At 46.2% G+C, this 18,552-nt stretch overlaps 1 protein-coding gene across 5 annotated transcripts in view; it reads right to left on the reverse strand.

Annotated features, from left to right (window-relative positions):
- The window catches only part of Tenm4 (teneurin transmembrane protein 4), a 725,631-nt gene that overhangs the window by 349,757 nt on the left and 357,322 nt on the right, over positions 1 to 18,552 (reverse strand). For 3 of the 5 annotated variants that reach the window (XM_028770606.1, XM_028770607.1, XM_028770604.1), the window contains 2 exons: positions 10,310 to 10,597; positions 6,715 to 6,984 (listed from right to left, as the gene is read on the reverse strand). In XM_028770606.1, coding sequence (XP_028626439.1) covers positions 6,715 to 6,984; positions 10,310 to 10,532 — 493 coding nt within the window. In that variant the 5' untranslated portion in view covers positions 10,533 to 10,597. Of the gene's footprint in view, positions 1 to 6,714; positions 6,985 to 10,309; positions 10,598 to 10,706; positions 10,717 to 18,552 lie in introns of those variants that run through there. The other 2 variants (XM_028770608.1, XM_028770605.1) reach the window with 1 other exon arrangement.

The following is an 18,552-nucleotide window of genomic DNA, read 5'->3' on the forward strand; positions in this document are numbered from 1 at the left end:
ACCACACAGAGGCAACCCTAACTACTTATAAGATTTGCCTGTCTGGTCAGAGCTCACATCCTTTCTCACATGGATTTTTGCCCTAGCATCACCTCTCGACGTGTGCCTGCTACAGTCTACTCTCAACGAAGCATCCAGAATGATCCCACTCATGCACTGGTTAGACCCTGCCCATCCTCAGTCAGAATTCTCTGGTGTTCTAGTGCCAGCCTGCACACTTTCCACACCAGGCCACCTCTGGCATCCTCCACTGTTCTACCCACTGGTCCGTTTGTTGCTGTTCAAACAAGCCATTTAAATTCTATGTCAAGGTCCCTGTAGCTGTCCTTTCCTCTGCTGGATTTCCTTCGACATCCTCACAGCTCCTGTTATCAATGACAAAACCTCCAATTCATTGTCTCTATGAAGACTTTTCTGGCCACCATATTTAAAATTATACCTCTTTTCTCTCACCCTGGTACTTGTTCACACAACACTTAGTATCTTGACACATACTATACAGTTTAGTTTCCCAACCTGTCACCCTCAGATCTCCCCATTAAAATTTAATATCCTTAAGAGTGAGTAGTTTTGATGGTTGGCAGAATCTCAGTACTTAGAACCATTCCTAGACTATTGCAAGTGCTCAAGGGATAGCATGGCATCTGGAATACGTATTATCTCAGTGAATTCTCCTGAGACGCATGGGCTTGTCAAGAGTGGGCTGTGGTATCAAGAAGGTCTTCCCTTGTCTCAGACTCAAGCATGTTTATATCAAGTGTCCTCTAAATCCTGACATAGGTCAGGGTACCCACTGGCTTTGTAACAAGGACAGGGAAAAACAGCAAACACCTAAGGATATTAAAAACACTGTGTCCTTGAGAACAGAGAGAAGGCAAACAATTCTTAACAGACTTTATTATTGTTTATCCTACAATATAAAAACACGTGTGGTTGTAATAAGAAACCAGAAGCTCACTGCTGGAGGGACTCTCAGATGCAAAAATTCAGCAAGACTGATTCTTCCCCAATTGGTTTCTGCTGGATGCTGTAAGCCTGGTTTGATGATGTTACCTGTGCTTGCTCTCTCTCTCAATCAGGTTATTCCATTGTCCCTGCTGGATGTTAAAAGCATCTGCTTTGATGACGTTTTTTGTTACCTATATGCTACTTGCTACTTGTTCTTTTACTTTTGTTTGCTGCAAGCTTAATACACTTGCTCATTTGAAACAGAAAGAACAGTTACTTTATTCCCCAGATCATACAGAACAGCGCTGAACTCCCACCCTCCATCACTAGATTCCCTGTACAACACGCTTGCTGACGTCTATTCAGCACAGCCCTTGCTGGCTGTCCACACAGAATGCCCTTCTTTCAGTTTCTTTACCTGTTAAATTCCATCTGATCCTTAAGGCCCGGAGTCTAGCACCTCCTCCATGGAGCCTTCTCAGATGCTTTCTAATTGGGCTTTCCCCTTAAACCTTTTTTCTAGTTTGATACAGTTTGAGAGTAGCCTGGTTTGATTTGTATATCCTGATCAAGAGAGGCTATAAGTTCACTTGCTTTTCTGGAAGTTTCTAACATGGACAAGGAAATGTATGTCCTAGATATAGCCAGAATTATTTCCAAGATCTCACAGTTTAAGAATTGAGCACATGTTTCTACAAAACAGTATACATCATGGAGTGGAGTTATCAAGCAAGACAATGATGATGGAATGGGGCACATCTGGGTTTAAGTCTTGGCTGTGGCTTTTCCTTCAACATGCCACTGAAATCCAGATCAGTGTGCTTGCCTAGAAAATGAAAAAAAAGTCTCTTCTAACGCATTATGACTAAATTCTCTGACATAAACCAGTTTTTTTTTCAGCCTCTTTGAGAACTTGGGGGCTCATGGTGTGCTCAGGAGTTACATGGTGACCTGCCCAATAAGAGACAAACTCCCTGAAAATGTGGCTAAGTTCAGGAAAGAGTGTAGGCTGGCTCCCCAAGCAGGAGGGCACTGTTCAGTTTCTAGGCCAGTTATTTGGCTCAACTCCTGTTCTGGAAGATGCTGTCTCTGGACAGTAGGTTGAATTGTAGCACTTTGAACATTTCAAACTTCCTGACCGATTTTCTTCTAGATCTTGGTAAGAATGAATCTCAAGGGTCTGAGGCCAGGGAGGGTGGAGGGTGAACCAAGCAGACTTGGTAAAAAGTGCTCTCTTCACATGCCCTGGAGATGCCCTGGAGATGCCCGCCTGTTCTGTGGACTTGATGCCTCATTAGCTTAACTCACCATTTCCCTTTGATGCCAGACTGTATAATAATGGGGATGCAGAGGAAAGACCTGAATTTCTTTCATTTTATTTTCTAAGTGGTTTTCTAAGTTGGCTCCTTGGATAAAAGCAGAGAGGCCACCCAGCCCTCTTCATGCCTCCAGGTACAGTTCTGCAGTGGGTTCCTCTGGGAACACTTGGCTTTCCTGCTCAATCAGATCATACCAGGCCTCCAGACCCAGGTTCAGACCTGAGTAAGGAAGAAGCCTGACCTCTGCGTACTCAGGGAAAGTGAGTAGCTCTTTCCCCAGGACCTTTAAGCAAATGGCATGATCAGATGCTTGAATTCAAGACCCACAGAACAGGGACTTCCACAGTGGTGGATGAGCTAGCAACACCTCAAAACTGGCATGAAGTTTGTTTTTAATTTTAATTATTTTTATTTTCTATGTTCATGTGCATACATATTTGTGGGTTCACATGAATCTATGGGTATGCATGAGCATGTGTAGACCAGAGGTCAGCTGTGGGCATGGTTCCTTCGGCACTGTCACCCCTAACAGTTTTCTTTTTGAGATAGGGTCTATCATTGGCCTTGGGCTCGCCAATTAGGCTATACTGGATATCCAGTGAGACCCAGGGATCCATGACCCCAGCACTGGAATCACAAGCTTGCCACTGCTCCTGGACTTGGTCCGGGTCTCAGGGGCTGGGTGGGGGAAGGTGCTCTGAAGTCAGTGATTTTTCCAATCTGGGATGCCTCTGCTATTGTAGAGCACCACAGGTGGCTAACTCCCACTTCTCCCATGGCTGCTCTGCTCTGTACATTCTAGAATAATGCCTGCCATGCCAGGGACACTCTGCAAAACAAATGACACATGAATCCACAAGAGAGATTTTTACCATCCTGCCCCAGGGCTGGGAATGGAGCCCTGATCACATCCCCTATGTTCTGAAAAACATTTATTGGATGCCTACTGGGTGTCTATCATGCTGGATCCTCCTTCAATGCCCCCAGCTTGGTGACTCCCCCACCTGAAGGCTAGCTCTCCCTGACGGTCTCGAGGAGAAAGGCTTATGTTTCTATTACCAGTCAATTTTGTAGTTATTTCAATTAAACAATGACATAAAAGTTGCTGACATTAACTTTCAGGGACAGAAACTGGCTTTAATGGACCCTATAAAAGTTATTACTGATGACAGTTGCACACAGCAGCCCGTGACCTCAGTGGAAGCCCCTGCTGCTGTCAATACGGTTGACCATTACTACTGACTGATGCAAGGCCAGGTGTGAAAGGGGAATGCACGTTTCTGTGGCTGGAGGTCACAGGGGTTTATGGGTCAGCCAGCTACATTTATCAGGAGGTCCCCCTTAAGAAGTAGGATTCACACTACTGCTGTTCTCGAAGGTGAGACCCCAAACTCCCTGTGACTCAGAGGGATGCAAACAGGGACCAGAGAGGTCCACATTCCAAACAAAGCATTACCAACATGCTGAGAGCTGCCTTCATGTTAGTTGACTTTTGTTTGTGGAGTGTTTGTCTTCCCATCTGCAGGATGAGGATACCATCGCAGTGTTATGGGGGTTAGAGGCTATCCCATGTGTGCACTGGGGGCTTGGCAAGCTCGGATTTCCCTTATTCCTGAGTAGCGGCCTCACTGTGATGGGATGAATAGCTAACACATTCAGCATATGCAATCCTTCTTCCTCTGATGAGATCCAAGCTCTCCTCAGAGAAAATGGAGAGAGCCAGATCTAGAAGGGTTGAGAGGCAGAAGATGGGATGGTGAGAGGTCAGATGGCAAGGGAAAGAGAGAACAGACTCTCTTGATAGGGCCTGGCCTCTATTCAGCCAGGCACACAGTACTGCGCCCTTTATTTCTCTGATCCTCAGTTTCCTCAGCTAAGCAACAATTCTATGAACCTAATCAATGAATAATAGCAAGCCATTCCGATGATCGCCATCGTTATTCAGGCTGGAGTATAAAACGGTCATTAATGAAAGTTCCCAATGGAGTCAGGGCTCCAGAGAGTATGGAGACCTGTAGGGTGTCTGCTTTGGGAGTCCAGGCCTGAAAGAGATGCAGAAATCAGAGGTCCTTTGTTGGACTCCCCTTACACTCCTTTGCCTGACCATTTCCTCTGAGCACAGCTGTCTTAGAGCTCTAAGTGGAGCTCTAAGGTCTGAGTGGAGAAGGAAAGCGGGGGTGGGGCATGCTGGGGAACCAGCAACCAACCTCCTGGCCCCACTATCTGCAGATTCATTGCATAAGTCATTATCCCCCAACAGAGGCTTAATTCAGCTGTAGTTCAGCTCTCGGGGATATGCAATACCGTAGGCGATGTGTGTCCTGCTCTGTCTTGACTTTACAGAAAGTGACCCTTTATCACCACAGCAAGGAGCCCTCAGAAGAACAGGCAATCCTAGCATTTGCTACACAGAAAATTCAACAGAAGTAACTAAAGCTAACAGAGTTAAGATTTTAGATTGGTAAAAGGGCTAGAGTTCTAATTCCATCTAGCATGCGAGCCAGGCAGATTTCTTGGCTTTTGTGGCTACAGTTCCCTGTTTCTGTGCAATGGTCGTAATAAAATCGACTTCAAAGAGTTGAAGAGGCAGTAAATGAGCTCCTGTGGCTGAAGTGCTAGGCCGTGCCTAGGCATTGATAATCAGGAACCAACCGTGATTAACTCTCTCCAGCCCGCCCACTTTCCCTTGTACCTTACTCTTCAGCCCACCAACGTTAGATAGCTGGAATCCCAGGTCTGCAAGGCTTGAACATCATTCAGCTCAGCTATTACAGAAGGCAGCTATCAGATGCCCCCTCCCTGATGAGCTGAGAATAAAGGTTTCTGTGGTTAAAGACTCTAAAGGGAGCTACCTACAAATGCTGGTAATTTATCCATCGGCTCGCATGTTAATGTTTTAAAGGCTCTGAGAAGTCCTGCACAAGAAAAACTGCTTTAAGCTTGTTTAGTGTTCCCTCACTGTGATGTCACAAAAACACTTTCCCTCTCCTAATCTAAGAGCTCAGAAAATTAGAGGTGCGGACTTCAGTTTAACCTTAAGTGGGGAGAGTGAGAGCCAGAAAATAACACAACCAATGCTCTACCCTAGACCAGTGATGGAGTAGATACTTCCTGTTCCTCCAACCAGACCTCATTTTCTATGAGTTAACTCCCCCCTCCCCCCGTTTAAACCTGTGCAGTGCTTCTGTGTACAGTGGGTTAGGGAGAGTCAGGCCTGTTAGCTCAGCCTGGGCCTTGGTGGCAGATGAAAGAGTACAAGTTATCCACTGTGGAAGGGAAGATCCACAGGAGCTGAGGTCACAGGACTCTCCCTGGAGTTGGGGTGGTGGGTGACACTGTTAAGTTAGTTCTTAGGCCCTGCCTCTTCTTAACTCCTACAAAGAACTCTGAGGGCCAAGAAGGCAGAATAGACACCTGGAATCTACTGCAGCTGGCTCTTTAAGGGGATGAAATCCTCTACCAGGTTCTGACTACCCTGGTCAGCTGCCTGGTCTCTAGTCTGGGCTTTGATCTTCTGTAGCTCAGCTGGAGCTGTCTTGTTAAAGGGGCTAAGCCCCCATCCTGACCCAGATGCTGGCTGGGAATCCAGGTTCTTGCATTGAGAGCTGGCAGCCAGTAGGGGGCACTGGCACCCGGCTGGCTCTTCTCATTCTGACTTTTAAAAAACAACCTCCCGTGTTGCACTGCCTGTCATAGTAATGAACACACATTCCCAGCTGAGCTTCTCAGAAACAGGCCTCCCCAGGTAGGGCTGTTTTAGGCTCTGCCAGTCTCTCTGAAGCCCCAGAATTGGTCCACAGTGGCCCCCACCATGGGGCTGACCTGGAGGGGCAAACCACATTGTGATTTTGGGGTATGTTTTATGCCACACATTTCCTGACTCCAAGACTTTGGGTTCCTGGACACCTCACACATACAATCATATAAACTTTTCCCTCCTAGCTGGAACTCTGGAGCCTTTGACCTCTATCTCCCCCACACCCCAAATGTCAAGTTGTTCCTGTTTGACAGTCTTGGTCCATAACCCTTCTTCTGAGCAACGGAAGCCAATGGAATAAGACAGAAGATTGCCTAGGACTGCCGAACAACTGGATGCTAGAGAGTCTCAGAGCAGAGCGGGTCCCTCTGGACTCCACAGGGAATCAGCTCTACAGGGTAATGGCTACCAACATCCGCAGCCCTCTGCTCCCTTACCTTGTAAGTAATAACCCAGCCCTTTAGCCCTGCCCCAGTCTGGACTGAAAGTGCAGTGACCCCTCTCTGACATGTCACTGGTGGGTGGGTACTTCATGTGACATTGCAAAAGGCTCTGACTTTTGCTCACTGAGGGCAAAGCAATTTTTCATCAGCTGCACCAGAGCTCCAGTGATGGAGCAGGAAATCAATATTATAATTAAAACCATGCCCTGGTAACCCGGGTAACCAACGGGCCAGGTGAGCCACTCACCGGTTTCTGTGTTCTCATGCTCTGTGTCCGTGAGTGTGAGATTGGAATTGGCCCGGCTGGACAGGCAGGAACTGCGCCCTGACCGAGTACTCCGGCCCCACAGGCGCACTGGGTGTTCAGGGGACAGTACAGTATCTGCTTCCAGGTCTGCATCAGAGCTGGCCCCCATGGAATAGCCACAGTGTGGGAGGCCGATGTCTGTTCTGTAGAGGGTCCCATGAGGGGGCGTCATCTCTCCTAGTCCCAGTTCACGGAGAGTGAAATTAGTGCCTGAGAGGAAACAAGATAATCATAGGGAAGATGCTGGGAAAGTTTTCCAAACCAGAAGCCCCTCTTCCCTGCATTCACAGCTGCACTCACTGTACTGGTTCCAGCCACTTCCTCTGCCTGTAGGGCTCTTTTCACCTCTCCTTCTCTAGCCAAGTGCTATGCATAAAAGCTGATTCAAACTGCCTTCCTTTGTGAAAGCTCCCCATTATCTACCTATACTTGTTCATAGTTCACTGTCTCCTGAACCCAGTTCCCCCTGAGAGATGCCTGCCACTTCTGCCGAAGGTGGCATCTACACAGGCTGATACTATGTTTTGCTTATCTCTAAATTTCTGTGTCACTAGCCACATACAGTATCTTCAAGGCACATGGTGTAACATGTCTGTTAAATTGCATTGAAGGTTTCTGGTCTCTTCTTGCAGATGGGACGTGTCAGCAAGTCTAGAACAGGACAGAACTTCTTGGATGAGGCCTACCTAGGTTCCTGGAACCAGGAATTCCTTTCTGGCTAGACCAGTGGAGCCTGGCATGGGAGAGAGTTCAGAAGCTAGCATAGCCATGATCTGAGGCTAAAGTCATGAAACCTTTCCATACTGGTGGATGAATAATGTGTTCAGGCCCTTAGTGCCTTCGATCCTCCGTCCTGGCTACTTCTCTTCCAGGCCTCTCCATTATCCACCCTGGATCCAGCTGCCAGACAAATAGTTTCACATCAGCAGGCCCTGTGCCTCAGGGACCTCTGGCCTTCGATCGATGGTCAGGCAAATGTTCTGATTGGCTGGGATGTGAGCCAGACCAGATGTTCCATACGTTGAATCTCACCCCTTTGTGCCATACACTACTTGGCTCTTCTATGTTTTTTTCCTTCTAAGAAAAACAAAAACAAAAACAAAAAACCAAAGTGTATGTCAGAGCCCCAGTTTCCCTGTCTCTTTTGTAGGACTCTGCACAATCCAGGTCCTGGCTCCTGTGCACGTGTACGCTCTAGCCCTGTTCTGCTCCCTGCCCAGCCCATAGCTGCACTTTACTGAGCTAATCCTCTCAAGAGAGGCTACTCGTGCTATAAAGAATGACTGCTATGCTAGGTGAAAACTCAAATTTATTTGCCATAAACGGCCCAGGCCACACTGATTTCCATATGGCTTGCCCTCCATTCCCTTTAAAGCAGACAGAATTGGCATCGATACCAGTGAGCTGAGGTGTCCAGGGACAGAAGGAATGCAAGGGAAGACCCAACTCCTAGAGTTCAGGGATCCCGGTGAGACAACTGGTAAGGTAGGAGATTTTTTTCATCATGTGTTCTGTTTTATGACCTTTGACCTCTTTCCTGAGGAGCCTAAAACACAGGTTGCCATTCCACCTCCTTCAGCATCTAACTCTAAGATCCCAGATGGCAGTTTGCAAACTGCGCATGCTTGAGGATGATCATTTGTTCCTCACAAAAACGAGAGGGGCTCCTTTTCTAAGCCTGGCATGCTACGCTTGCATCTGAGCCACAGGCTCACTGAGCTCTCTGTCAAGCATAAGCTGGGCAGAGTTAGAGGAAAGCTTGGGAGGGATCTTGTCTCTTCCCTTCACTGGGGCTCAGAGGTGACAACAAGCAGTAGGCAGCATTTATAAAGCATCAGTTACATGCCAGGCTCTGGTGGCCAGAATATTGTTTACAGTCCTCACTAATCCTCGAGAGCACCCTACCATTAGGTGACATTATCCCTCTGCACAGGTGAGGATGCCTAGGGCTGTAACAGCTGCAGAGCCGGAATTCAAATCCAGATCTGTCTGAGCCCAGAGCTTGAGCTCTTAACCACAAGCTGGGGACTGGCTGTGGGAGGGGCTGTGGGAGGGGCTGTGGGAGGGGCTGTGGGAGGGGCTGTGGGAGGGGCTGTGGAGCTGTCATTTTTCAAACCTGAGAGGCAGCCTTGCTGGTGGGACAGCGTTCATGTGGATCCAGGCCTGTGGGAGGGAGAGGAAATGAAGCCATAGGTGGTTCTGTGTGTGTGTGTGTGTGTGTGTGTGTGTGCGCGTGTGCCCGAGTCCGAATGTGAGTGCATGTGTATGAGAATGTGTGGGCATATGTGTGTGAGCATGTGTGTGTGTACATATTTGTGAGTGTGTGAGTATGTGCAAGTGTATATATATGTGTGTGTGCATGTGTGAGAGCATGTGTATGCGCATATGTGTGTGAGCGTGTGTATGTGTGTGTGTATAAGTGTGTATAAGTGTGTGTGTGTGTATGCCTGCTCTTCTTGTTTGACCTTGGCTGATTCAATCCCAGATGATTCGATCTGGAACTGTTGTGAGGATTTAACAGCATTGCTAAAACATAATCTAAATTACATAGCCTCTGGTGTGGCTGATGCTGTCTGTGGAGGGGAGAAGCACACGGCAGAATTCCAGTGGGCTGCTCCCATTGGGAGGGAATATGGTCACCTGCCACGCTTCACAGAGGCCTTGAAGCAGAACAACAGGCACCTTGGAGGTACCACAGCAGAAGTGATCATCCCTCTGGGATGCAGCAATGGTTTAGCTGGGCTAGGCCATGGATGGTGGTGGGCTGTGGAGAGGTGGGAAAGAAGCAAGAGACAAAAAACTCTAGGAAGACAAGGGGGAAACTGAGGAAGGTCTTCTAGTGTCAGGTTAAGGAGCCTGGAGACAGGGCATGGAGTCACCTTCAGGCGTCACTGTGGCTTATGAAAGAGAAAGGCCTGAATGGACGGTTCTAGGTTGGATGGCCGTTGAGGTCAATCTTGTAGAACATATAACCATATCCAGGACTATGCAATGGCAGAGGGAAAGGAGAAGAGGGTTTGGCTGAAAGGTAGTCTGGGAAGGGATTGTTAGACTTTGTTGAGGACAGTCAGGAAGAAGTGAGGAAGGAGGCTTTGACACCAGGAGATCTCCCGAATCGCTAAGTGTTATAGTCTAACCTTCAAAGCGACTTTATCTCAAGGTCACGCAGCTTGACACAAGGAAAGTGCTAAGATATGCACTAAACCCCCAAACTAGGCACTAGCATATGTTTAGCACTTACTTCTATTATCATGCTTACAGCTTAAAGGTGTCATCTGACTGAGGCCTCCCTCTCCAGTCCCTGTGATAGGGAGACTGCTCTTGACCGTCTAACACAGGAGAGTAAAGTTCAGAGCTAGGACGTGTCTGTCCAGCAATGAACTACAAGGCAGGCCCTTACCAGATCCAGGGGCCAAAGCAGTAGGAACTTGGATTTTTCTAGAGGCACTTTCTCCCTGACCAGCTCACCTGCATTTTCACCTAGGCAAACACCTGTACACATTTGTGTTCAGTCCACATTTTGGTGTGCACTCACCTGTGCGGCAGAACTCCTCGGCCTCCTGTGGTACCATGTCCTTGACGCGGCTGCCGTAAGCTAGGCGAGCATCTTGGTCGTATGCCTTCAGGGTCTCACTGGAGCTGTAGGACTTCTGTGGGCCCTTGCCCTCCTCGCTGTCTGCCGAAGAGCTGGTGTAGCGGCGCTCAGCATCTCGTCGTCTGGTCAGCGAGCGATAGGGCTTCCTCTCCTTCACGTCCATGGCCTCTGACTCACGCTCTTCCACATCCACGAATTGGGCCCTTGCCGCACTCAGGGCTGAGTGGTCTGCAGTAGGGAAAACCAAAGAAAGGCTGAGCCCCAATTTGGGCTGGGGAGACAATGCCAGGGTCTATCCTGAATTCAACATACTCTTGGATCAAAGTGACGCATTAACCAGGCTTCATCACTAAGTGACAATCAGCAGCTTAGGGTACTGGCACTTGGTGCTTCTCATAAACAATCCTCCTTCTGTTACTGGGCCTATCTGAGGATGCCTCATATTCTCCCCTAGGGCTGGGGACCAATGATCCCCAGAGACTACACTGGTACCTAGTAATGGCTGGAGGTAGGAGCTGCATCCCTGCTAATTCCCATCCTATCAGCTGAAAGAGGGCCTAACCCTGAACTTAAGGGCTCTTTGGGAATCTGAGAAATAATTGACTATATCCAGGCCAGGAAGTAAACATATCTTCAATTATCTCACTAGATCACAGTAGGTGTGTAGGCATTATTACTGTATTCAGTAACAATCTCCATATTGATATAAATAGTGGCTGACTTTACATTCCCAATGACAGTGTATCAGGGTTTCTTCTTGTCTGTATTCTCACCAGCATTTGTTGTTATCTGTCTTCTCTGTGTCTTGCCATTCTGCCTACACATTAACCCTGCATTGAGTTCAATCTCGCCTAGGTCAGAAAAGCGGGGTCTTTATTGCTCTAGACTGACAGCCTGAGAGTGTTTCCCTTAACGGCATCTACATTCTCCTTCCAGAGTCTTTCTTTAGCATTGGGGCGCAAGCACAACCTCTCCCCACTTCTGAAAGGGTCAGGAATTCAGTCTGAGGAAAGTGGTATATCATTCAACTGATCAACAATAGGACGTTCATAGATGGTTTGTTTTTCTAGAAGCCTCTAAGCACTTCATTCTGGCTTCCCCTTGTTCCATTTGTCAGAGCAACACAGAAGTACAAAAAAATTCTTGTTTTTGCTGTTTTGCTAAAGAAGTAGCCAAATAGGAGCTCTCTGGTAAATGGAACTCACCCGAAGTCTCAGTGCCTGCCCACGATGCAGTTGGTGGGTGGGGTTTAGGGGCTGCCTTCTGAAATTTTAAGACAAGCTAGGCATTTAAATTTTGAAATCCAATATGTAATTTTAAGATTTGTTTTTAATTTTAATTTCAAAGTATGTTGCAGGCCAAAGAAAACCCAGCGGTAGTCCAGATTTGGTCCGAGGATTAGCAAGTAGCCTGTGGTCATTGACATCTGTATCAACCCTTCAGCTCTTCCCTCCTAAGACCTCACAGGCTTTCTTCAGGGTAGCTCTTAGCTCTACTCCAGTACGAGATTTTGTCTACTTTCTGAAAGAGCCCTGTAGGCCCACACAGGTCAACCCTATGTCCTAAGGAGGCTATCACAATCACTTTTCAAGGAGATGATGTGGAGTTAGTACTCGGTGTATTTTTATATGTCCACTTTGGATATATTAAGGATCCTGAGTGCTCACTATAGACTTCCCCAGAATTTTCCCTCATTGTTCAAAGCACAGATATTTGTAATTTTACTGGTATTGTATAAAATCCGTGGAGCGCTACAGTGGGACTGTGTTCGTGGACCCTGAGCCTCTCGGTCCACCTTGGCACATGTCATGAGTCAGTAGTAGAACAGCTGGAATTACGAGAGAGACCAAAGTTGCATCTAGATGCAGGTAAATGGAGTGGATTTCTTGGAGTCTTGGTTCTCAAACTATGCTTGATAATTGGGCAGTGGATTGACCTAGGTCACACAAGAATCAAGTCACATGGTCAAGGCCCAAACCTAGGTTCTGAATTCTGCTATCTTCAAAACAATTATCTATTCTATTTTTATTTTATGTGGATGAATGTTTTATGTACCATGTGTGTGGCTGGTGCCCACAGAAGCCAGGAGATGGCATTGGATCCCCACATGGGGTTTTTAGAAGTCTGATCTGTGATATCTCCAGGCCTTGAATTCTGCTGTCTTGATGTTCAGCCTCCCAATACTGGCTGCCAAGACCGTGTTCAGGGGGTTCAAGAAGCAAAGCCACAAGGAAGACCAGAGACAATTCACACCTTCTATCCCAAGGTCTTTAAATTTTCTTCGCTATAATCTTCAGTTTAAAAACTATCTTGCAATACAACCCATATATACATTGGTAAGTGAGAGTATTTATGGAGTTTGCTACCGGGAACAGAAAATCTACAGAAATTACTTCATAGCAACTAACGCTTGCTCATAGTTCCCATGTTAATCTAATGTATTTTTTAATTGATTTCTTTTTATCGTGTGTGTGTGTGTGTGTGTGTGTACTTGTGGAGGTCCGATTTCCTCAGGGCTGGAGTTATAGGTGGCTGTGAGCCACTAGATACGGGCCCTCTGAAAGAGGAACAAGCACTTTTAACTGGTGAGCCATATCTCCAGCTCCTCAATCTTTCTAATTTTTAAAGAGAGGTTGATTATAACTCTTTAGATTGATATTATGACCCCAAAATGGTTTTTGACCCATAGCACTGTTTTGGTTTAATTTGGGTGAAGATTTACAGCAACTACTGCATCTGTCCCTTGTGGCTTTTCCAGCCCCAGAGTGATAAAATGCAGCTGATACGAATAAGCACACAATAAAGGTTAGCCATCATGAACACACATGGCTAACACACCTCATAATTATACCAAATTAGCACCAACAGTAGCAAATATAATTGTAGTAGAAGCCAATATTAATTGGGTACTCCCTTTAGCGGCTATCATAAGTAATAACATGTCAGATCTCCTTGCCAATCCTGCCATGTGGGTTACGGGACTATGCAAATTTCAGTTGAGGAGGGTGACTCTCTTGCCCAAGGTCACACAGCTCTGCTAGAACCCAAGTTCTGACCCAGAGAAATGAATTGGCACATGGATGTTTGGATTGTTTGTTGGATGCTTTTGTTCCTTTTGGGCTGTGCCAGGTGAATTTCCGAAGCCCAGATCATGCAACTGCTCTGCCTGTGCCCTCTTTGCATCCCTGCCTAGCCACTAGGACCAATTCCACCTTCTTGGCCAAAATAAACTTGTAGGTCTGGACCATCTTGTTGCATCCCAAGAATCACTTTCACTTCCTTGTGCAAGGTGCTCTCTCCCTACCCTGTTGGACACACTGCCCTGTTCACAGATAACTAGATACTGGTTTTGCGTCTACTCCCTTTGAAAGCAGGCCTGGCTTTCACGTGTTCACAGATGGTCACTGAGTAAATAAACAAACAGAGATTTGATTGGCATATACTTCCTTCCTTCTAACCCTAACAAGCTTTTGGTGATTCACTGTAGTTGAATATGTAACAACTAATTTAGTTGAATAAATTAAATTAGAGGCAATCCTGAAATATGTCCTTTTATGTGTAGTAGTCAGTCTGTGTTCAAAGTATGTGTCCCTGAACTGATCAGCTGGGTGACCTTAGACAAGCTACTCAACCTGTCTGTGGTTCAGTTTCCTTATCTGCAAAGTTTCCTTTGCCTGTTCTGGGATTAAATGTGTCAATATATGCCCCTGGAACACAATTAATGCTCAGTATATATTAACTATTAATGTCAGAAACTAGGTTTTAAAAGGCATAATTGAGAAGGCTTTAACTAGATGTCAGTTACAATTGAAAAAGGGACATGTCAAAGACCCATCGGCTACTAAGGCTGCAAAACGAATGGGTGTAATACTTCCATCTGTCTCTCTCCTGGCTGAGTACGATAGCTTCAAGACAAAGACAGTAGCTGCATGCAAGTTCCTAAGAACAACTCAGACATCCCCAGGGAGAGCAGAGGCAGGGAGAGCCTCAGTATAACATAGCAATTCAGTAAATATTTACTTTTCTGAACAGATAGGGGGTCAGACAGAGTTCACACTTAAATTGGCATTTAGCTGAACGAGAAGAGGATGGAAGGGAAAAGGAAGGAGATGGAGAAGAACTCCCTGGAAGCAAGCAGTGACCCAGGGCTCTTGACTGAAGGATGGGGAGCTTTCCTCGGGAAGGTGTTTATTTCCACAAGTGGCTCTGTGATCCATACATAGGTGGAGAACAAGTAGGAGGAAACACATTGCTTCAACACACTTGGTACTTTCTTACCCATTGCTATGACTTGAATGTGCTTTACATCCCTTCCCCGCTTGCTCACAGTACCCCCTCTAGCACACTATTGTTGTGTTGGTGATATTTGGGAAATAATTAGGTTTGATGACCTAGTTAGTTTGGAGACATCCAGATGAGATTGGTGGCTTGGTAAGAACAGGGAAGAGATGACTAAGCAGGTTTCTCTCCTGCATTCCAGTCTGCTAAGTGACACCCTCTACCACATAGTGGCAAAGCAAGAAGATGCTCACTGATACTGCATTTCCCAAACTTCAGACCTGAGAAACAAGTAGCAATCAACTGTGGTCCTCTATAGCAACAGTAGATGACTAAGGAACCAACCAACCTCTGGGTTCTGCACTGCCCATAAAACCCAAGAGCAAAAGGTATTCTAGACCTGCCCCTTTAAACTATCTTTCCATGTCCTTTCACTGTCCCAGAACAATTCATTTCCCCAGTCTCTTTTCCTTGACATGTGTCTCTATTTCAGTCTCTGTGTCAATTAGTCTTTTGTCAACTTGAAGGTCAGCTTGGAAGAGGGAACCTTAATTGTGAAGACCTATCCATCAGATTAGTCGGTAGGCAAGCACAAGCATTTTCTTTATTAATGATTGACTGGGGAGAGTCCAGCACACTGTGGGTGGTATGAGCCCTGGGCAGGCAATCCCAAGTTTTGTAAGAAAGCAAACTGAGCAAACCATGGGGAGCAAGCCAGTAAGAAGCATTCCTTCATGGTTCTTGTTTCAGTTCCTGCCATGGCTGTCTTTCATGATGAATTATAAACTTAAGATAAAATAAACCCTCTCCTTCCCAAGTTGCTTTTGATCATAGTGTTTATCACAATAGCAGAAGGCTATCTCTATACAGCTTCCTGCCATTACTCAACCCACCCACCTTCTCTGTCCTGATGCTGAAATTTATCGTTGTAATGTTCCCCTGCACGAGGGGCAAAAGGAGCTGAGGGGCTGAAGTGTGGCTGCCGAGAGGTCTGTGGGTGTTTGCTTTGCTCCTTTCACTTTCTGCATGTCTATTTTTATACCAATCCCCACCAGGTGGCCTGTCTACCTCTGCCACAGGACCTTTCCCTGTGAAGATCTGGGATGGACCCCTTCCTGCTCTTTTGAGGCCTTGGGCATCTTCCCTTAGCTGGTTTCTTGAGCTTGCCACACTTCTGTCTCTCCATTAATGTCATATGGGGTGAATCCGCTTCCTGTAAGGACCTTGTTACATGCTAGGGCTTGACCTCTTGCTAGCTGGTTAACTATCAGCCATCATCATCATCGCCACTCACATGGCTGCCATGTTCTCATTAAACTCTCCTTGGGAGACACGAACAAATGGCTATTTATGCCAGGTAAGGCACCAATGACAAACTTAGGAATGGATTTCACTCAAATCTACCTTGGTTGACCAAGGTAACCAAGTTAAACTCTTGACTGGGGTTGCTGTCAGGAGCATGAACAACTTTCAAGTCTCCTAGCAACTATGGACCTGATTGTATATCCTCAGAGAGGGACAGGGACTGCTGTGTTGTAACAACACTAGTGTGTTGCCTTACTGTCCTCAGCATAAATGGCACCAGTCCTCTAAGAGTCTCTTCCAGGTAATCATGGCTTCTCTGATTTCAAGAGGTGGCAGCAATGTCATGCCCAGAGCACAGAGTTCCAGAACAATTTGCAGTCAGCTGGGATAGGGTGAAGGGCTTGATTGGCACATTGTGTTCTTACTCTTCCCATCTCTGCATCTCCGGTTCCATTTTAAGGAAGAAGCAGAGGTTTAGAGAAGTTAAATAACCAGCTTGAAATGAGAGCCATGCCATCAAGAGCGTCCCATCCCTTCTTTCCCCCGATTGAATGAGGCAGGATGGGCTCTGGCCACCTCCTAGTGGTATGGCTTTGGGAAGGTCTCTCAAGCCAAGATACTGATTTGTTTCAATTGTCATTGTCATCATCCTTACCACCATTTTTAAAAATTTATTTTTAACCAGAATACTCTGTCAGAATTCAAACCAAGAGCTAACTTGAGCAGATGGGTTTTTTTTAGAGGCACTCTAGCAACAGATAAAGAATGCCCAAGGAATAAAGGGTAGGCCCAGACATTGGCTCCCAGCTAGATGAAGCATCTGCAACTGTGGCAGCAGTTGGGTAGAATACCAGCCCCTGTGTGAGAACACTGATGTTGGTCACATCAAGAAACCAAGCAAGGCCTTGTCATGGGCTCAGCTGCCAGCCCCTCTTGAGCACAGCTCTTTGTGATTATTCTCCAGGTGCAACCCAACCACCACAAAGGTGTAGTGAGAATAGGTCCTTTCCATGAGAGCAGTAGTCAGTCCCTACTGTGTTGGTGTATCCAAAGATGAGCAAGAGAAAAGCTTTGTAATAAGAGCTTTCTGCCTGCTAGAGTGTCAGCAGAGGGTCTATCAGTACAAAGTGCTTTGACGAATTAGAATCTGTGGATACTTAGGTCTCTGGTTAGACTTGGACATGGGTATCATATGTGCTCTTCAAGTGGTGAAGGGGGCTGGAATAGGAAGACAAAAGAAATGCGTATGTATTGAGCACAGAGCATAGCGTTCCTACACTGTCCTGCGTTTCTCATCATGGAGACTACTCTAAATGGTCTGGTAGCTGATTTAGTTTACACAGTGGGTAAAGAACAAGGCTAGGACTTGAATCCAAGACCCTCTGATTCTAAAGTCAGCATTTAGTATTTATCATGTGTGTTTGTGGTATATAGGCACATGTGTGTGCTGACCTGCCTATAGAGGCCAAGAGGGACACTGTCCACTGAGACGGGATCTCTTACTGAGCCTGGAGGTAGGCTGGTGACCAGCAAGCCCAGAGAGACTCATGGTGTTGGGGTTACAGGCTATTTGTATAGCCATCTCTTCTTTTCTTGTATGGGTGCTAGGGATTGGAACTCATGTCCTTAATTCATTTAAAGTAACCACTCTTATCACATTTTGTTGTTTACTTTGGTTTGGTGTCATTTTCCTTTACCTTGAGCTAATCTTGGAAGAACTGGAGTGGGGAGGCCAGAGACACTTGGTGAGGATGGGGATCAGAATAGCATTTCAACGAACAAAAGTAAGCTGGAGTTGGAGTTTGGCAGCAGAGTTGTTGCTTAGCTTGGGCAAGGCTGTAGGCTAATCACCAGTGTTGGAAACAAAGCTAAGAGAAGCTATGCATCCATCAGTCTGAGCACCATGGCCCACACCAGCAATTCCAGTATCTGGGAGGTAGAAGCAGGACGATCAGGAGATAAAAGAGAACCAGCCTTTGCTACACAGTGATTTCAGTCTCAGTCTGGGCTACATGAGACCCTGCCTAAAACAAACAAAACAAGTAAACAAGCAAACAAACAAAAAAACCCTGCTCATTAAATGCTTCCTTGTGTTCTGGTTACCGCATGCATAGTATTCCCAGTTCCCATGGCAACAGTGTAAGCTAGGTGCTATTCTCTTATATTTTTCTTTAATTCTTGTTTTAGCAACAAAAGTTCAAGGGGATAAAATGAATTACTTTAAATCACCTGGTTCCCTCATGTCTGATTCTATATTTGAAACAACAAAATGTTTAAAAACCAAGAAAAATGTTGAATGCCTAGTACCACAGACTGGTTCACTAGGTAAATAATTACTAAATTCCATTTCTTAGTTAAGTGCTACAAGGGGCCCAAGCTGGCATCACAGGAGTCTCCCTCTGCCTCCCTTAGGGTACCTTCCCTCCTCACTTAGCTCCAAATACTTGTCTCAAGCTATATTTGATGTATCAGAGGTCAAGATCAGTGTTGGATGCTTAGCTTAGCTGTGACTTCTATTCAAGAAGCAGGTCAAGTCGAGAGAGAGAGAGAGAGAGAGAGAGAGAGAGAGAGAGAGAGAGAGAGAGAGAGAGAGAGAGAGA

This window comes from Grammomys surdaster, unplaced genomic scaffold, assembly GCF_004785775.1.
Source record: "Grammomys surdaster isolate TR1022 unplaced genomic scaffold, NIH_TR_1.0 203, whole genome shotgun sequence".
NCBI classification, from domain to species: Eukaryota; Metazoa; Chordata; class Mammalia; order Rodentia; family Muridae; genus Grammomys; species Grammomys surdaster.